Source organism: Anas acuta, chromosome 5 (genome assembly GCF_963932015.1).
Source record: "Anas acuta chromosome 5, bAnaAcu1.1, whole genome shotgun sequence".
NCBI classification, from domain to species: domain Eukaryota; kingdom Metazoa; phylum Chordata; class Aves; order Anseriformes; family Anatidae; genus Anas; species Anas acuta.
In genome coordinates this window covers 15014293-15033362 of record NC_088983.1, presented here as the reverse complement: position 1 = coordinate 15033362, position 19070 = coordinate 15014293, and the positions used below count along the sequence as shown (strand labels likewise).

The following is a 19070-nucleotide window of genomic DNA, read 5'->3' as shown; positions in this document are numbered from 1 at the left end:
CATTTCCCAGCTGTGGAGGTACGAAGTCTCATCCCTTCTTCCATTTATATAAGATGTACAGATGCTGAGTTCTTCTAGAAACTAGGTTACAGAGTGATTCAACTTCCAGATCTGTTCAGCAGAGTGACTGAACCTTGCTTGTGTGTCCCAATGTGAGGATTAATCTGTTAATGTTTGTAAAAAGCTATGTAAATGCTCTGTATCATGCTGACAGGTCAAGTACTGCATTGCTCACTGACTGCTTCTCCTGACAGTTTAAGATATATGGCAAACAATGTCTATGCTTTCAGCTGATGTTCACTGATGTATCTTGACTGGCTTAACTCTCTCAGGATTTGGCCCTCCTTCTTTAGCTCACTGATGGGTGATACAACACAGATATGCAAGGCTGCTTTCCACATAACCTTGGATACAATAAATATGTCGATTTATGTTTGTGCAGGACTGTTAACTCAAAAGAAACCTCATGATTTTCCTGTAGCATGAGTGCAGTGCAGGTCCTGAAGGACACATGGAAAGCAAAGAGGGGAGCTAGAGCTCAGTTCCCTGCTTGGCTGCAGGCAAGGAGGCAACAGCAGAAGTTGCTTCTGCAAAACATTGACAAGGATGAGTAGCTAGTTTCACTGACTGCATTACCATGTACTTGGTCCTGTTATCAACATTACATATGGATTTTTTATGTTGATTTTTAGTATGAATGAATAATATTTTCATTATCTTTAATGATTTTTGTGGTTAGGGTAATTTTTCACTGATCTTTTCTTATGTCTCTATGGGTTTATCTGTATTTTCCTAAGCTGGAAAAAAATGCTGTAGCACACACAGGGTAGGGACTGTTCTCAGCACAAGCTATTACTAAATGAAAGCAAGACATCTAAAGGGAAGGGACTTTCTGTGAATCTTTGTTGTCATGCGATCCTCTTCTTTGAGGCTACTAATTCAGAGCTAATAATTCACTATGTGGGTCTTTTTCTGGGACTAGCAGGGATATGGGCTTGAAGCATACGCTAGCAGATTGGGTGATTAAGTTATGAAAAAGTATTTTTTGTTTCTGCCATGATTGCATGTCTGGGCAGCTTTTGTTTTTAAAGCCTGATCCAATTCCTGGTGGAGTCTGTGAGAATCATGCCACTGGTTTCTTTCACAGCTAGATCACACTACTGGCTGGTTCCACCATTGCCATCAGTATATGGTTGTCATGGTAGAACAAACTTTAGTTTTGTACCTTCTTTCTTTACCTGATTTTTAATTTAATTTTATATGTATATATATATGTATATATATATATACAGTTTCAGAATAACAACAGCCTGTATAAATATACCCAGCCTCCATTGATTTGGCTTAAATAACAGGCAGAGGAAAGATGGTAGGACACGGGCTTCGGGTGCATCTAATGGGTGTGGCAGGATGGTGGCAGAGGTTTCTGTTCTACAAGGATAGTACTTAGTAGCTGGTTGTACTTTTTGGGAGACTTCTGAGCCACCTGGCTGCGGTGGAGCCAGCTTGGGCATGGCTAAGTGCACAGCAGTCCCATGACTGCAGCAGAGATATAGCCCATGTCAGTTATAAATGACTGCAAGTTTGAGCAGGAATAATTTATAAGCCAGGTTTGGAAGATTTCAAATACCTTGTTTACTGCATTGTTAAAAAAATAAAAAAGGGTAAAATTATAACAAAACAATGAAGACCAAATAGCTGTAAATCTTCCTTAGATGAGATGTCTAGTAATATTCTAGCATTATAGTTTTGACAGCAAAATAACATAGAAAAACAAAAATTAGCATTTACAAGAAATCAGGAAATGAGAAAAACAGAAGAAAGGCAATAGAGATTTGTACTAGGAAAGGGATTGTGGCTCTTGAGAGCAGGCAATGTGCCATCTATGAAGAGCAGTCATTTTTGCAAATCCCTGTTTTCCTAGTTAGCAATTACCACCTGGCAACAATGATGGAGAGGTAGCCCATACAGTGCTTTGCTAGGGTGGAAATCTGGTGCTTTAATAAAATGTTTGGTAGCTCTGCACAGTGTCCTCCTGCAACATATACCTCGGGAGAGAGTGCTAATGAACGAGGAGGTGGGAGATTTTGTTTCTCTGAGCCAGAATCTTTCATGATGACCATGCTCATGGCGGGTCCTACTGGGACCTCAGAGGCCCTACACTCTAATCTCCACCTGGTGCTTTGGCCATCCAGCCATCCTGCCTGTGAGAGTATGTTTGCAGATATAAAAATGTTATCACAAGCATGGTGTGGAATTATTTGTCCTTAACTGGATGTGAAGAGCGTTGAGGGTGACACAGTCATCACGCTGGTGGAGCAGTTATCTTTGAAAAAGCTATTCTGTTCTTATTTATTTGCAAATACCTGTGTTTGGTGAAGTGTTGTGCATTTGTAAGTCGTGCACATTTTCGCCTCGGTAATGTATACTTTAGCCCAGGGGTTTAGCCTTCCAGTGAAGAAAGGACTGGAAAAAGGATGAAGGAATTGGAAGTAACTGGGAGAAAAAGAGTAATGAGCTTGGGAAGGCAGGCTCAGGAGTCCTTAGAATGTTTGTTTTCAGAAATAAAACAAAAAATGTTCCTGGCTACAGCAGGCTTCCTGAAAAATTGACAAAAGTAATCTCTTATCCATAAAATAGATTATTCTTATAACTGGAGTCTCTCTTACTAACCTATACAAAATGGAATGTGCAGGTTTAAAATCTGGATGCTAGCATAGGTTCTGCTCTGATTATAGTCAAAAAATGTAGGCAAGAGTAATTAGGATGCAGGCAGATTTGCATCCCCTAGACAGATTTTCAAATAACAAAATGAATATAAATATTGAATCTATGGAAAGAAAATGTCCATTATTAAAATCAAGCCACAAGTTTGCACCATGAAAAAGCTTTCTTCTTTGACACAGCTGTCAACCCCACTGAGATTTTAAATTGGAGTTTGTCTAGTGTAAATCTCAGTTTCTATTTAAAAGGCAAAGTCAGAAACATTAAACTTTTGTCTTGGGTTTTTAAAATACAGGAAAGCTAATATAATTGCTGTACTAATGTAGAGTTATGAGCTTTTAGGCTCTCCAGTTTTTGGCAAAGAACAGTTACGTCTTTTGATTCATGGGATAAGATATTTTGTTATATAAATTTGCCATACACTTCCTCTTCAAAAAAAAAATAAAAAAAAATCATCCTTTCCTCTTGCCTGGACCATTTGGCATGTCTATATGGTTTGTAACTCACTCTAGAGCTGGCTGCATTTCAGTAACCAGTCACTTTTCAGAGTTTCTGTATGAATTACTGGAGTGTGTATAGCATCTGGAGGTCTAAGGAGTTGAAAGTATGTTTCAAATATCCAACTGTAACTTGAAAGGGTTCCTAAGACCCGGAGTCAGGTGTAACAATGAACTGTCTATGAATAAGGCAGTGACTACACCAAGCTCTACAGAAAAAGTCTCTGGTTGACAAAAGGATGTCCCCTGTCAGACCCATGGCATAGGCAACCCGGATTCCAGATTCAACATAAAAGAGTGGTTTTAGCAGGTGACATGAAGTACAACCCTGTGAGAAAAACAATGTTCAGCTATGTTAGCTGTATCAATGACATTTGGGAGAAGCTAGGGTGTGATAGAATATGCAAAATAGAACTTAGAACTGAGTTCTTAAGTTAGACAGGCTTGTATGAATGCTGTTAGCCAGCTGGGAAGTCTTTGGAGAAAAATGATTTCATCAAATGAAAATCTTTGGAAGGTTTCTTCTGTATCTGGAGCAAATGGGGAGGAATTTAGTTTAAGGATGTTTTTCTGAGTTTTGTTAATTTATTTTCATTCATCAATGACATTGATTAACACTGCATTGACAGAACAATGTCATTCTTAATGCTTTATTCATCTCCTTTAGCAAAACAATATGAATAATAGCTAACAAAGGAAATCTGCATGTTATTATTATTATTATTTTATTTATTTATTTATTTATTTATTTATTTATTTATTTATTTATGGTCTTGGCATCTCTAGAGCCACAGATTAAATACAAGTGCTTAGTGACCTCCTGCCCAAGAGTGTAGGGTTTATGGGTGGATCTTCTTCCATGGCTGGCGCTTGTACAGTGTGTAATCTAAGATGACAGTGACCCTGGCAGCCTTATGGGAATAATATTTTCAGCAGAATGAATTGTTCTTGAGTGGTTTCTTCAACGTACTATGCTACATGCCTGAACATTTTTTTCATCATCTTGAGCATATGTTCTAAATTTCCTCTCTGCTCTTTTTATTGTATGGTTTTGATTGTAGCCAACAGCAAAGGTCAAAAGACATTTTACTGTTTCTATTTCTGTGTTTCTGTTAAGCTGAATTAAATTGTTGGTGCTGTAAGTGACTTGTTAAAAAGCTTATGCTGCAAGACTTCAACTGGTATAAACTGAAGCTGAGCTGCATCAGTTTAAACCAGATGGTCCAGAGAGACAATGCGGTCCAAAGGATAGGGTACTTACTGATCTGGAAACTGAGAAAAATATTTTGGCTCCCTGGAGCTTCAGTGGGCAGCTTCAGGAATTTAAATATTGTGTTGTATATTACTCTGTCTATTTTTGTTTGCTTTGTTTTGTTTCATTTTGTTTTTCTGGATGTGTGGTAGAATGACCTTGAGTTTTAAGGTACATTGAACTTTCGATTTCTCAATCATGTGGTCTTATTTCTTTTCCATCTAATATTAATCAGTAAAGTTGTAAGTTCAATTTAAATTATAGATAGGTTCTGATATCATAATATCTAGGTGATCAGATCAATTAATTATGTTTGCCACTGTTTATGAGTTGTAGAAGTTATGATTTCTTAGTTCACAGTTGAACCAGCACTGAGTTGTGTACTTCCAGCAGGGTTCCATTACGTTCCTACATGGAATACATGTAGGAAATATATGTTTCCTACAGTGAATCCAAGAGAATTTCTTGGACAATAAGTGATTCAAATCACAATTTTCAGGTTGACCTAATATATATTTATTTGTTTGTTTGTTTGTTTATTTATTTTAATTAGTTCTCAAATGGCTTTTGGAGATATTTGACCCAATGTTTTTTTTTGTTTGTTTTGTTTTGTTTGTTTGTTTGTTTGTTTGGGTGGTGGTGGTATTTTTGTTTGGTTTGGTTTTAGTCCAGATATGTGATTCATGAAGTCTTGTCTTTTTCTATCCCTAGAATTTACTTAAATGGCATGAAACAGCAGTATCTGAATAACACTTCTGTGATTAGTGCTCATTTCCCAGTTTTGTTTTGTGATTGAATCTCTTTCCTCTCACCAGAGCCTGAAGAATGTTGCCCTAATGTAGGGCTGCCATCTTCCTTGGGTTTTAGCTGGCCACAAGCTTCTTTTTTTACTGGTATGCCCATTGCTCCAGTTACCCCAGCATACCCTGGCACTTCTTTACAGCATGAAATAGGAAGAAATGGGTAAACATCTCCCTAGAGAACCATTTGGCTTTAAAAATATGAGCAGAGCCAAACAGATACTTTACAAATGTGAGTAAAGTATCTTAACTGAGAAAGCATCAGTCCTATAGGGATGGCATAACAGATGTTAGAATAGAAAACAGGTCTAGAAAACAGGTCTGTGTGAACAAGTAGAATATTTTGGACAACAATTCATAAAAAGAATAACTCTTTGTTTTGAAAACTAAGTTGAAAGAATCATTACCAACTTACTGTTTATAGACATGTTGCTATTTATCTACTTATTACGCCAGTTTGATGAGATAGTGCTCTCACTATGTGTTATAAAGACTCTACGACTTACACACAATCATTTCCAATGACCAATTTTGTATAATTCAGGTATTATGAATATTTCAATTATTGTTACCAGACTATTTATTGCGAGCAATATTTTTAAAGAATCTATTATATGTTTAAAAAAATTCATGGCTAAATTTGGCTCTCAATTCTAGAGGTATAAATCTGGATTATCTTTCCTTTTAAAAATAATTTTATTCAATTTCATGAACAGAATTTGGCTTGGTGCTCATCAAAGAAAAATATAGAAGAATATACATTTATCTTCCTAAATCCTTAAGAAGAGTTACCAATATGCTACTGAATACTCTTAATGCAAGAAAACAATGAAATATTTTCAGTTTTCTGTATGAGGTTATGTTTTTGGTTTTATTCACATTTATATAGACATTGTTTTAAATTACTGGCACTACATTAGGGTATGTCAAGATGCATCATATAAATAAATACAACTTGCCATGACCTTGAGGCAACATGATGTGTACGTTGCATTATATAAGCTATCCAAACATGTTCCTTATATAATACAGTATCCACTTCAGAGAAATAGCATGGGTGGTTATACATACTGTACAGAAGACTTAAGCAAATCTATAGCCAGGCCATCATATAGCCACCTTCGGCTACTCACTTCAACCTTTCAGTATTTTTCCCCCCACTTTCAAATACATTGTTCTGTTTCAATTTTGTAAGCTTCTTGGGCTAGGTATAATTCTTGCTGTCTGTATCTGGTTTCTAGCCCAGACATCAGCAGGGGTTGCCGCATGCTGCTGCAATATAAATGACTAATGATGATGATAAAAGGTGTGGGAGTTGGTTGCCTGCAGTATTATCCTACTTTGCTAACTTTGTTTTAGAAACTAGTTACTTCCTCTAATTATCTGCTTTTTTATCAAAATTAAGTCTAACATTTTTAAAAAGTCAAGGCATTTTCAGCCACCTCACTTTTGGAATGTCCAACCCAAGACTTAGAAAAAAGCTTTGAAATTTTAGAGTTTGGATAGTGCTGCTGCCATGGTGTCAGTAGCCAGTAGCTGCACAGTAGCCAGTGCCAGGTGCCTGAGAGGCAGGCTATTGGCACCTTTAAGTGTCAGCTGCAAATGTGTCCTAAAAAAGGCATTCAATAGGGAAGTGCTCTATTTTAAAATTTGGGCTGATATAGGTAATAATTACACACAAAACAGCATGTGAAGAGAACATTATCAAGGTTGCACAGCTCAGCAATTGAATCTAAGAAATGCTGCAAGTAAAACCATCTCTACTCCATAAATTAGCCACCTTGCACAGGTGCATCGGTCACAGACTATTTTTGCACAGGATCAGAGACTCGCTTGGTGCGCAGAATAGATGACACTGTTTGTGAATTCAGTACTTGCTTTTCTTTTCACTGTTCGATGCATAGGTCAAACTTTGCTGTGAAGGCAAAATTATTTCTCACTGGCGTATTCCATGGTGTTCCACAGTACAGGTCCTTGCTGTGTGCAGGTGTTGACTTACTTACCTTTACAGTGCCTTACTAACAGTACTGGGTGTCATTACTCCCTTGTTCTGGTGGTAACCTGAGGCAAAAAAGAGCAAGTTTACAAGCATCCACAATTGTGGTTGCTTAATTTATTTGTTTGTTTGTTTGTTTTGTTTGTTGTTTTTTTTTTTTGAGTAACTAGCAGTACATACTGCAGTTTCCTTGTTTCTACTGCAATCGCCAGTGCTCACCACTCCACATATTTAAGCCTCCAGGCCTTATAAGTATACAGAACAGGGTTGCAGCACTGAAAAGTGTGGTGTCAATGAGCTGTCCCCTTCCTCAGGGCAGCATCTCACTTCTGTAGACAAAAGTCTGTTGATCCTTTTTGCACTCTCCTGCCACTTTTATATTCAGCATTAAAAAAAAAAAAAAAAAAAAAAAAAAAGCCTACAAACAAAATCTTTTTTCTTTCCTCTCCTATGGGAAATGCACTGTGTACTTAGTGAAGCTGGAATTTGGTGAACAAAATAGTGTTTAGCTATAACCTACCTGATAACACATAAACAGAAAGAGGCTGAATTCATACTGGATCACCTTTAATTGTGGCATTTTTGAATGGTCTCTGCAAATTAATTACACAGAGAATTTATTTATTTTTGAAAAGCAAACTGAAAATATTGTGCTATTCAAATTGTCATGTTGAAAACCATCAATGTGTCATTTCAACCTATTAAATTGCTGCATGGATCATTTAAGCAAAGAGAGTAATTAAACACACACACACAAAAAAACAATATAGGTAATTTCTTTTGTAAAATCTATCAATTAAAAACAAACATGTTTTCAGATGCACTAGACCTTCTCCAGTATTTATACCAGGCCATCTCAGCTATAACAAAATTACCAATGCAGTTTTTGCTTCAAAAGTGAAGATACTTGAGTATTTTACAGAAACAGTTAGTAGGTTTATATATGGCTAAAACAATAAGTTTCCAAGCATCATCCCTGTAAACAGCAAAACTAGATGAATTTTTTCCCCCAATATTTCCTCTGTAACAAAAATAAATTCATACCAGATGGTTACAATTTTAAAAGTTTTATATATGTAATATATATATGTATAATGTATTATATATATTTTTATATATTGTATATATCTATTGTATATATATAAATGAATGTAACTTTCCTAAATCAGAAAGTGTTAGCTAGAATTTTTTTCCCTTAATCTAGCTGTAACTAATTTTTAGAATAAACATAACTGGAAGTAAAAATGAGATATTAGACTTCCTAGATAGTTCTTGTACACACAAACTAGCAGCTCCTTTCCAAAGAATCTCAAGTGTTATACTCCTCAAGGTTTTGGATGATGTTGCAGTACATTCTTGTTTTTTAAGGAGAGGTCACTTCCGAGCTCTGTTTTGAGGAACTAATTTTAAGGGCAGTTCAATCCACTACGGGCCAAATGATCATCTGGTCTTGGCTGAATTTAGAGATATTAAATAGACAAAGAAAGACAAATTTGTGTAACTTTTCCTCCTTGTAATATTTCTTAAATGTCTTCTGAAGCAGCTCAGTTTTCATTCCAACAAGCTGTGGTGTGAGGGCAGCTCTTCAAATTGCTTATGACAGAGGTTATGTGCCTTTTGGCAGACAGTGGAGACCTGTCCTTTACTGATGTTTGAGTATTGTATTTTACCTTTTACAGGGCTACAGCTTATTTTTGCTCCTAAAAGAGAGCCCTGGATATGCCCTTGAAATAGAAAATGAAGTGTTGAGATCTGAAATGATAGGAGATACTTTAACATTTCATTCCTTCATCTAGCTGTTTCAGCTAATGCTACATTTGTCTGGACAAAGATTTAAATTTGAGGGCTTTTAACAGTTTTTTTTTTTTCTTTTTTCTTTTTCTTTTTTTCTTTTTTTCTTTTTTTTCTTTCTCAGAATGGACAATAATATGAATGGACTCTGCAAAACAACACTTTATAAGTTAGGACTCAAAGATTCCTCTGTATTGATCTATGAATTGATATCCATAAGATATATGCAGGGTAGATATCAGAACGTGTTAGCTTCCGGGGATGGTCACCTGATCATTATGATATTCTTCTTTTTTAAGCTCAGGAAAGATGGGCAAACAACTAAGAGAGAGCTCTGACTTTTAACTTCAAATCTTTACTCCCTTCCCTTCCCTTCCCTTCCCTTCCCTTCCCTTCCCTTCCCTTCCCTTCCCTTCCCTTCCCTTCCCTTCCCTTCCCTTCCCTTCCCTTCCCTTCCCTTCCCTTCCCTTCCCTTCCCTTCCCTTCCCTTCCCTTCCCTTCCCTTCCCTTCCCTTCCCTTCCCTTCCCTTCCCTTCCCTTCCCTTCCCTTCCCTTCCCTTCCCTTCCCTTCCCTTCCCTTCCCTTCCCTTGTCCTCTGTTGGTCCAAAACCCCTTAGCATAACTACAGAAGGCACAGAAAAGGGCAAGAAAGATAATCAAGAGCATGGAATGGATTTTGTGTAAGAAACAAATACACAGACAAGGATTTTTTAGCCTTGAAAAAAGATGACTACAGGGATATTGTAGGAGATTTACTGTATTCTAGGTGGCCTGCAGAATAAAAAACAATTATGCACTGTGTCTCAAATTACATAATTAGGAATCAAGTAGCAGGTTTAAATAACAAGTGGGTGCTTTTGCAGATATTCCTTAATTATCTTCTGAGCTCATTGCTAGAGGATACTGTATAGAAAAATAGAAGTTGACATGAGTTCATAAAGAAATTAGACAAATTTAGAGAAAACAGATCTATGAAGTGGCATTAAACCCAAAGATGTTCCCTTGGGCAGAGGAAGTCCTTGACCTGCAGATTTTTGGACTCTTGTTAGGTACGGGGGTGAGCATTACTGCATGCTCACACTGTGCACATTTGGCATCAGTTAATGGCAAAGGGACACTTGGTTAGCCAGACCTTGGTCTGGCTCCATTTGGCTACTTCTATTCCCATTAGCACCACAGCAGGTTTGACCAGCATGTAGTGGACATCTTACAAGGCAGTCCTGGGAAATCTGCACTGTGGCTAGCTCTGTCTGTCTCTTCCCCAATGACGGAAGAAGAAGTGGTGAGACACAAAAGACCAGCTTGGGCCTGGTGTTTGGTTGCTCTTCTCCTTCCCCATTGCAGCTGCCGCTTCTGGGGAAGGAGCCCCTTGGGCTCTGCAGGACAGGGCTCAGCAGATGGTAAATGAAGGTGAAACCTATGGGATCTCTTCCCACCATTGTGTCCATGATATGTAACTATTATATTTCAGCTCTGTTGCTGTCCTGGAGCTTCTATCTCCTGGCTTTTATCTCCAGCTCCATGTTGAGGTCAGCTGCACCAGCAGCCTAAGTGCAGTCATGCATCCATATGCCAGCCATGAACATAGTCCCTCATCCTCAGGAGTTAAACTGTCTGCAAACAGCAGAGCAGTAAATTGTCTGAAAATTGAGCACAGGCATTGTCAGTTGCTTTTTTAGAGCTGGTGCATTTGCACTCATTGCAGATGGATTCATGCAAACAAAAGAAACATAGACCCTGTCGTTGTCCCTCTCTTCTTGCTGATAGAGGGTACCAAGGATTGACCTCAGGAATGGTGGGAAGGCAGGAATACTTTTCTGACTCAAAAGGTCTGAAAAGAAATACCGAGTATTTAAGAGGATGAAAATAGCAAGAGTGTGCTGCAGTACCAGCTGAGAGTCAAACACTTCTGCTTCTGAGCATTATCACCAAGCAACCAAGCACAGTGCTGTGTATCAGGAAAACGGATTGTGAACATGCAATAGGCCAGTCTAAATCAATGAGAATTACACTGAAATTTCACCACTGTTTGGGCCAACCCAGAAAATTCATCATCTCTGGCTTCACGAAATGTGGAGTTTGAGTCATAGATGCTTCCAGTACTGTTTAAATAATTTTAAATGTTAGTTTTGATTCAAAGAAACTTTGTTCTTCATAGTGCATCTTACATCAAGAGGGAGAAGGATGGGTTAAAGGGCGATCTTTGTTCAGGTTTGTTTCTTTCACAAACTGCAACTCTTGAAGCTTTATGAATACTACTATGGGAGACCTTGCTGCAGGTGGAGCTGAAGGCTATTTGTGCATCTGTGGATAGCACTCTGCTCACAGGCAGTAAAGGAGAGTCTCCAGCAGTAGCTCGGTATTTATGAATCATTATTCTGCTACAAATTATAGCTTTGTTTGTAAGATAGATATGCTAATATTCAAAATATCCAGTATCTTTATGATAGAGCTTAGGTATCCTCAGCATGTCAGGATTGCCCATGGTCCCAGAGACCAAGGAGAAGGAAGGAGAGGAAAGGCAAGTCCTTCATCTCTACTGTGTCCTGAGCCACCTGGGGAATAAAACTCACTGCCAGACTGACCAGAATGAGCTCTGTTAATGCATTGCCTATTTGAATTCTGTCCTCTCTGAATAACCTCATTGCTGCTGGGTGCCCTCCTTTATTCCAGAGGAGGTCTCACATTGCTGAGACCTTTGGAGATATCCTGGCTGTGGTGCTATAAATAGAATGTGTTTCCCACTGACTAAAACCTGCCAGCATAGCAGCAGTCTGACGTGGATTTGCTTTTTTGCTTGAAGGCTACGTAAGTGCTTGTGTCCTCTCTCTGCTGAGACGTCTCAGCTTCTGGCACTGGTTTCTCTGCTCACTACTGGGGATATATTTTTGAACTTGGCTCACATTTCTGATTTTTTTTTTTTTTTCTCTATAAGGAACACCTCTCCCTGGGCATTTTTCCATGCCTCCCCTCCCCTCCCTTTGCTTTTATTGCAGGTCTCTGTTTTTCTCAGGTATTCTGACTGTTACTCTGTAATAGTTTCTACTCATCCCATTCGTCTGCCATTATACATACTGCATGCTGTCTGTGCAAGCTGCTTTGGCTGAATGGACTTTTAGTGAAGCTTTTTTATGGTCTCAAAGCTGCTGCCTTGCTTTTCCTTCTCTTGGCCTTATCTTGCATTCACATGATGCCTTTCAGTTCTCTGAAACCCAGCTCTACAAATAAACACAGACGGGTGTCCCTGCACCTGCTGATACTTCTCTGAGCAGGTCTCGACTGGTAGCTAATAGCACGATGTGTAAGTGGGGATTAGGAGGGGACTTATCCAGTCAAAATGGTACAAGGATTGTACATGGGTACAAAGTCATCACAGAAGTGAAAAAATGACAATGTAATCCTTAGAAAAGGACCCTGGGGCTGCTAACACACTTAAATGTGTCTGCTACCTTTGCCTTCCTCCCACAGACCACTAGCAGCAATGCAGTATCTGTTCAGATGCCCTGCTCAGCATCCTGCCTAGGGGCTGTCTAAGATCTGAGCTGAGCCCGCAGCTTTCCTATGCCTGCCCTTGGAGGGAAATGAGGTTAAAAAACCTTGTTAAGAGGAAAGGAACAAACCCTCAGGAACAAACCCCCACTTGCTGTGATGTACATGTGGGATTGAACCCTTGAGGAGCCTCTCCTCCCTCCTAGGTAACTCAAGCACTTCTGTGTGAGATAAGGGAAAGTGTCAGCTCCAGCAGCAGCTGAACTCACGTTCTGCTTTGTATGATTTCTGTGCCCCATTCAGTTTGCTAATCAAAACAAGTTTCTGCTGTGTTTCTTATCCCTGGAGGGTGGAACTATCCCCAGAAAATTAAAGCTCTCTTATCTGTTAATGTGTCATCACAACTAATAGCCTGGGGACTGTAAACAAGTTTAAATATCAAAACAATTTGGCTGGTGATTGTCTGTGATTATGTATTAAGAATACAAAATTCGTGCCTGCTGATATTCAAGCTAGATTGAAGATGAGGAACCAGATCCTCAGCTGCTGTAAATGGAAGTGGCTGAGCCGAATGCAGGAGAGAGGCTGCTCTGTGCCAGCTCAGCACTGAACCCTGGTAGCTTTGCAGATTTCCTTCTTGCCTGTCAAAGCACGAGGTCATGCACACCAGCATGGGGCTGGTAAGGAACACTGAGGGCCCCCTGGACTATCCTCCTTACATGTTGGGAGCTCTGCTTCTGCTGCCTGTGCCCTCAACTCCCAGCCTCCTGGGAAGCTTTTGAATAATGACTGAGAACTGAAAGGATTTCAGATTACAAAACTTTTTCAAGAGCAAGTCAAGGTGCCAGCATGTTCAAAAGCTGTCAAATATATCAGGGCAGGTACTTCACGAGGGACATGTTTTGTATCTTCGATGTGACAAACATACAGCAGTACGACAACAAACGTGAGCTTGCTGCTGCCTTTTCCAAAGCCCTGCCAGTACCCCATCACCTTCAGCTGGCTTACTGCTCATGCTGAGAGTGAGGAGACAAGGAAGGATTATTTCCTCTTGCTAGAAATGTTTTGTCTAGTCCACTGGGCTGCTTGCAATGACAGGGGTGTGTAACAGGTCCTGCAGATTTGTGGAGATGTAGAGGGTGTATTTTATAGGACTGTTAGATTTGAATTATTTCATGTTAACATGAAAACTCTTTTGAAAGTACCTGTATGGTGTCACTATTGCTATGGTTCATTTTCTGGTGTAGACTGGATAATTCTTCAAGGCATCCTACAGATGAGAAACTGAGGAAGGGGGAAACAAAGTGGATTTCCCCTAGATACGTAAGTCAGCAGTAGCTCAAGAAGATGAATATCAGAGATCTGTTCTAACCACTGAGCTGTTCTTTTTTTTCCCCCCATGCAATGAAGAATACATGGAATACATAACTTTTCAGGTATATTTTTTCAGAATATACATCTTTTCAAAAGACCGATATCAGGTTAATGACGAATCTTGCAAAATGAAATAGGAAGCGCATTAATTTTGATATGACAGGAGAGCACTTACCTAATCAAATAGTACTTGAATTAGAAGAATAGTTATTACAGAACTGGTAATTCTAGTGCTCACTATCATTCCTATCTCTATCAGCAGTTCTGGTAAGGAGAAAGAGTGTTTCTGACAAGCCTGAAGTCCCATCAGAAAAGCTATTAAAGGAGCAATGTGTCGAAAGAATCTTAAAACATGAAACAATGTCAAATAAATTAAATCAATTTTCAGAAGAGAATAATAAAGGCTGGGAAAAAAAAAATAAATCTTAATTAGGGTAATTAAACTGAAACCACCAACAACTATTTTCCCATTAGCAAAAAATACCCACAAAACCCAGTCAGCCAAAATTCCCCTCTGAGCACAAGATCTGTGAAGGTGAAAGGCTTGAGTCTGGTATCAGGAGAGTGTGCCTTTTCTCCAAGGTCAGCCCATAAATGTAGAGAAGTAATTTTGATTCTGATCTCCTCACAGTTCAAAGTCAAAGCTCACCTTGATTTCAGTGGTGCTATATTTGGCAAAGTACTCATATAATAGTATTTGGTCCCAGTCTTTTCCTGTTTGAATGCTAAGCACCTGTTACTCACGCCTGTTGTGGTCTCTGTTGTAGTTTAGGGGAGGTATAAAACAGCAAGTAATGTGGTCCCACTGGAGCAACCCATCCACTAATGGTGCCAGCATCCACATTACAGCTGTTTTGGGGCTTATACTTCAGACCAGCATTTGCCTGGGTTTGTGTTCCCATGGATTGAAATTCCCACTGTTTTTTGTAGCATATGGGGAGCACATCTTTGGGTATAGTTTCATCCAATAAAGATGCAGTTCATGCAGTTTCCAGGCTGCATTGTGGAGAGAGACAAATACAGCATGTAGGCATGGCAGGAGCAATCTGTCAGAGGCTGTTGGAGACACAACCTTCAGTAGATCGTGCTGTGCATCAGCCCACTCTGCGTTTGTTGCCACCTCATTGCTTTCCTGCTCCTCCATATTCATCATGCCCCAGTCGTCTGCTTCTCCACGCACACTTCACTGAATCACACCAAAGACCTTTCCCCTTGGTTAAGACCCCTTATTGTAATAATCTGAGTTGCATTGGTGGTGTTCAGATTTTAAACTACTCAATATCTCCTTGTTGGTAATCACAACCTGAAAAGAATAGGAAAGTGATTGCATGACCTCAGATCAGAAACTGTGCACCCTGGGGACCACTCTCTCATAGAAGCCAGCAGTGGGTGTCTGGAAAGATTTTAATATCAAGGTGAGGAGGTAGTGATACCTCCACACAATACTTACACAGCTTCTAAAAAAAAATAATAAAATCATCACTCAAGGACTTACTAAGCCAGAGGGTTTTTCTTTATATTTATTAGCCTTTGATATGATTTTACTTTTGTGAATTATTCAGCTACTTTTTAGATCTATGTTAATTTTACAGTCTATGGTGTCCTGCAGGAAAGAGTTTTACACTGTAATTGTGTGATGCAAACTTTGAATGTATCAGGAAAAGACTTGGGATGTTAATAGTAGGGGTTAAGATGTCCTTAACCTGCCTCTGCTCACTTTAATCCAAGAAACAGGATCACTGAGCATGTGTGGTGCAGAGATGCTGTGCCCAAGATGAGTGAGTTGGTGGGTGCAGTGTGTGTGCAAATCTGCTCCAGCTGAGGTTCTAGACATTGATGTGAGTGGGAAACTCTGCCCAAACAATTTATGCAGAGAGACCCATGCTTTAATCAATGTTTCTTCTCTGGCCTTTTTCAGAGCCAGAAGGGCTCGACCCACAAAATTCTTGGGGGTTTGTTTCAGTGGGATCCAGAAATGCTGAATCAAGAGTGCTCAGCTCTGAGGGAATGAGCCTGCAGAGACTTCAGATGCAACCTTTGCACCCTCCCCTCAAATCTTTGTGTTCCAGGCCTGGGATTTTATCTGACTGTATTTGTGGTTCCACTCGATTTTTCAAATGAACAGTGAAGTACAGACATTAAGCCAGAGGGACAACCTCTCAGTTACTGAAGGGGAAGAGAACATGATATCCAAATGACTCACAGCTTTGTGGGTGAAGCAAGAGCTGCATGTCACAGCGTGGGATGTGGGCTTGTGGTCCGATGCTATGTAGAAGGCAAATACGCCAAAGCCTTTCTGTTGCTGGAAGAGGTCCTTCAGGAGGAGTTGCTGGTGACAGTGTCTAGAGGAAACTAGGGACCTGAAAGTTTCAGAGGGATGGAAGGGATCCAGGAGCCAGTGTGCTCTGGGAGGTGCCCAGTGCCTCTGAAGTGTTGATCTCCTGGGACAGGTTACCAGAGGACCTCCTGGATTACCATGCTCTGATTGATGCAGCATCCCTCTCCTCATTGCCCCCTGCTCCCGTTGACTCGTGTTTGCCATGAATACCCTCAGGTCACCATCTGATTCCTTGTTTTCTGCTGAATCCCTTGGTGACAACAAGGCAAGCACATAAATGCTAATGCAAGCATAAGAGTAAAGGCTGTTGGCACCTCCTGCTTCTGCCTTACTCCCTGCTAATCACCTGTACATCACTTGTACCTGCTGGAGCTGCACCACAAAGCCCTTCGTAGAGTGGTGCTAGCAGTTGCTGTCTTATATAAGAACATCTTGCAGATGTAAAAAATACAGATTGTTTCGTCTAGACCCTTTCTTCTTCCTCCCAGTCTCTCTGATGGAAGATTTCCTCCCCTCTTCCAGTTCTTTCTTTTGGTATTCCAGTTGCTGTGCCATGGCTGTGTGGCCCAGGACCTCAATGGAGCTGCAGGTCTAGGCTGCCCGTTGGGAATCCTGCTGGGGGACGTGTGCCTCAGCAGGTGGTGGCCTCCCCTCACTGTGCATCCAAGCTGCTGGGGTCTGGTATGTTTGCTCCATGAGTTAGGAGTAAATTCCTCATGAGGGAGAAATTTGGGAAGTGCCTGTCCTTCCTTTCTTCTCCAACCAACCCTTCCTGTGAGCAGGAGCAGTTCGGGGGGCATTTTTTGCTAACTCCTGCCATGATTTCCAGCAGCAGGAAGGTCACAGGACACAGTGGGCAGCTGGGGAGACAACAGCAGGGCACAGCCTGAACCCAGATCCTGGCAGATCAGTTTGCTGTGGGAAACCAGCCAGTCTTTTCCAGTTTTCTGGGGCAGTCTGTTTTGCCTGTTTTGTCCAATTTTATAGCATGAGATGAAGGTAGGCATGGATAAATAGAACTTATCCTTTTCTAATTTGAACAATCAAATGTTTACCCAGGTCTCAGCACCTGGCTGGAACACCAAGGGAGCTCTAGCAGCACCTGGAGACAGGGCTGGTCCCAGACTGGTAGGATTTTCTGTCTTAAGCAGTTCAGATGCTGGAGCTGCTGCTTAGGAAATGGCTGAATCCTCCCTGCAGGCAGATCAATACCTCAGCTCACTGCACTGCAAGGAACTTTTCATTGTACATTAAGAATGAGGAAAAGAAAAGCCAAGATGGATGTTATTCTGTTTTTGCTTTTGTTTTGAATTATTTAGTGGGAAGTCACTGCTGTCTTCCCTCTTGTCAGGAAACAAAATGTCTTTGTCTTTGGTTGTTTTTCTTGTTAAAAAGGAATGAGGGCTTCCCAGATTTATTTTTTTTTTTCTCTCACCGACTCACTCCCTGGTACTGAAATGTAAATCTAGGCTCTCTGCAAGTTTCCAAGATTGTCTTCTGCAGTCCTAATGCAGACCAAGACCCCCCTAATATTGGAGGGAATCACACCTCAGTGGTACATTTCTAACCAGCTTATAACAACAGTGCAGACAACTTATATGTGCTAGAAATGGTGGCTGGCACATAAACAGAGGTGTTACAGAGAGTTACAAGAAATCTTCAGGCTAGCTGAACTATAATTTTAATTAAGCAATTACTAAATAGCTAATAAAAATGTTAAACATTTTAAAAGTGAATTCTTAATGTAAATTAAATTATTAGTATAAAGTATTTAGGGGCATAAATTCTACAGTTTGTTCCACTGTTAATATGAGCTTGGAAAATCAACCTAATGATCTGTTTTGATATTTTTCTTCCTAATTCTAGATTATCCTGAAGGGGAGGATAAAGAAACTGACCACCAAGATGGTAATCACTAGTGGAAATGAAGAAGATAAAGGCAGTCAAGAAAAGGAAAGCAAAGAAGAAACCATCTTGGCAATGCTTGGAATTATTGGGACAATTCTGAACCTCATTGTGATCATTTTTGTGTACATTTACACAACGTTGTAAACTAGCAGGCATGCAAATAGAACAGATAAAATGGCCATTAAGAGTGACGACAAACATTGCTGACTATTGACAAGTTCTTTAATCAGAATTGACTCTGTATTATATTAACACATCATAAAAGCACTGCCTGCAGGCAGTGAAGGCTGAAGCACAATTAATTTAACAAGACTTCTTCACACAGTAACAAGCTAAACTCTTCTGTCCTGCCCTCTTCCTTTCGCTTTGGTTTTCAGTTTTGGGGAAAAAATGACTGCAATTATGTAAGTTGTAGCTTTGAAGAAATCCACTGGGGTTATGTTGTTTTAACACAATTAAAAAAAAAAAAAAAAAAGAAAGAAAGAAAATAAACTGTACACAATATCAATTAAAAATGTATACTGTATACCTGCAAGGATTGAACTCAAAGATAGCTACATAGCACACATCACATGTCCATTAGGTCAAATTATTTTTTCTCTTGGTTTTTCCTTTTACTTACATTGAATCTGACAAGCTTTTTGTTTAGAATGAACATATGGTGCAATCATGAAAAAAAAAAAAAAAAAAAAAAAAAAAAAAAACAATTCTATTGAGCAAGATCTGCCTAAAACTGATAAAATGTTGGGAGAAATACAGTATGTGGTTATTTTTCCTTTCTCATTTGCTTAACATCTGTGTCTGTTCATACCAATGTTTATAAATATATATTTTTAATAAATGTGCTATATTTTTAGCATGAACCAAACATTTGGAGACACTTGTATTCATGCAGCTAGAT

General features: G+C 39.6%; 1 protein-coding gene across 9 annotated transcripts in view; it reads left to right on the top strand.

The window, feature by feature from the left end:
- The window catches only part of TUNAR (TCL1 upstream neural differentiation-associated RNA), a 161384-nt gene extending 142723 nt beyond the window's left edge, over positions 1-18661 (top strand). For all 9 annotated transcript variants that reach the window (XM_068682833.1, XM_068682825.1, XM_068682826.1 and 6 more), the window contains one exon: positions 18128-18661. In XM_068682833.1, the coding sequence (XP_068538934.1) occupies positions 18128-18313 (186 nt within the window). In that variant the 3' untranslated portion in view covers positions 18314-18661. The remainder of the gene's footprint in view (positions 1-18127) is intronic.
- The last annotated feature ends 409 nt before the right edge of the window (positions 18662-19070 follow it).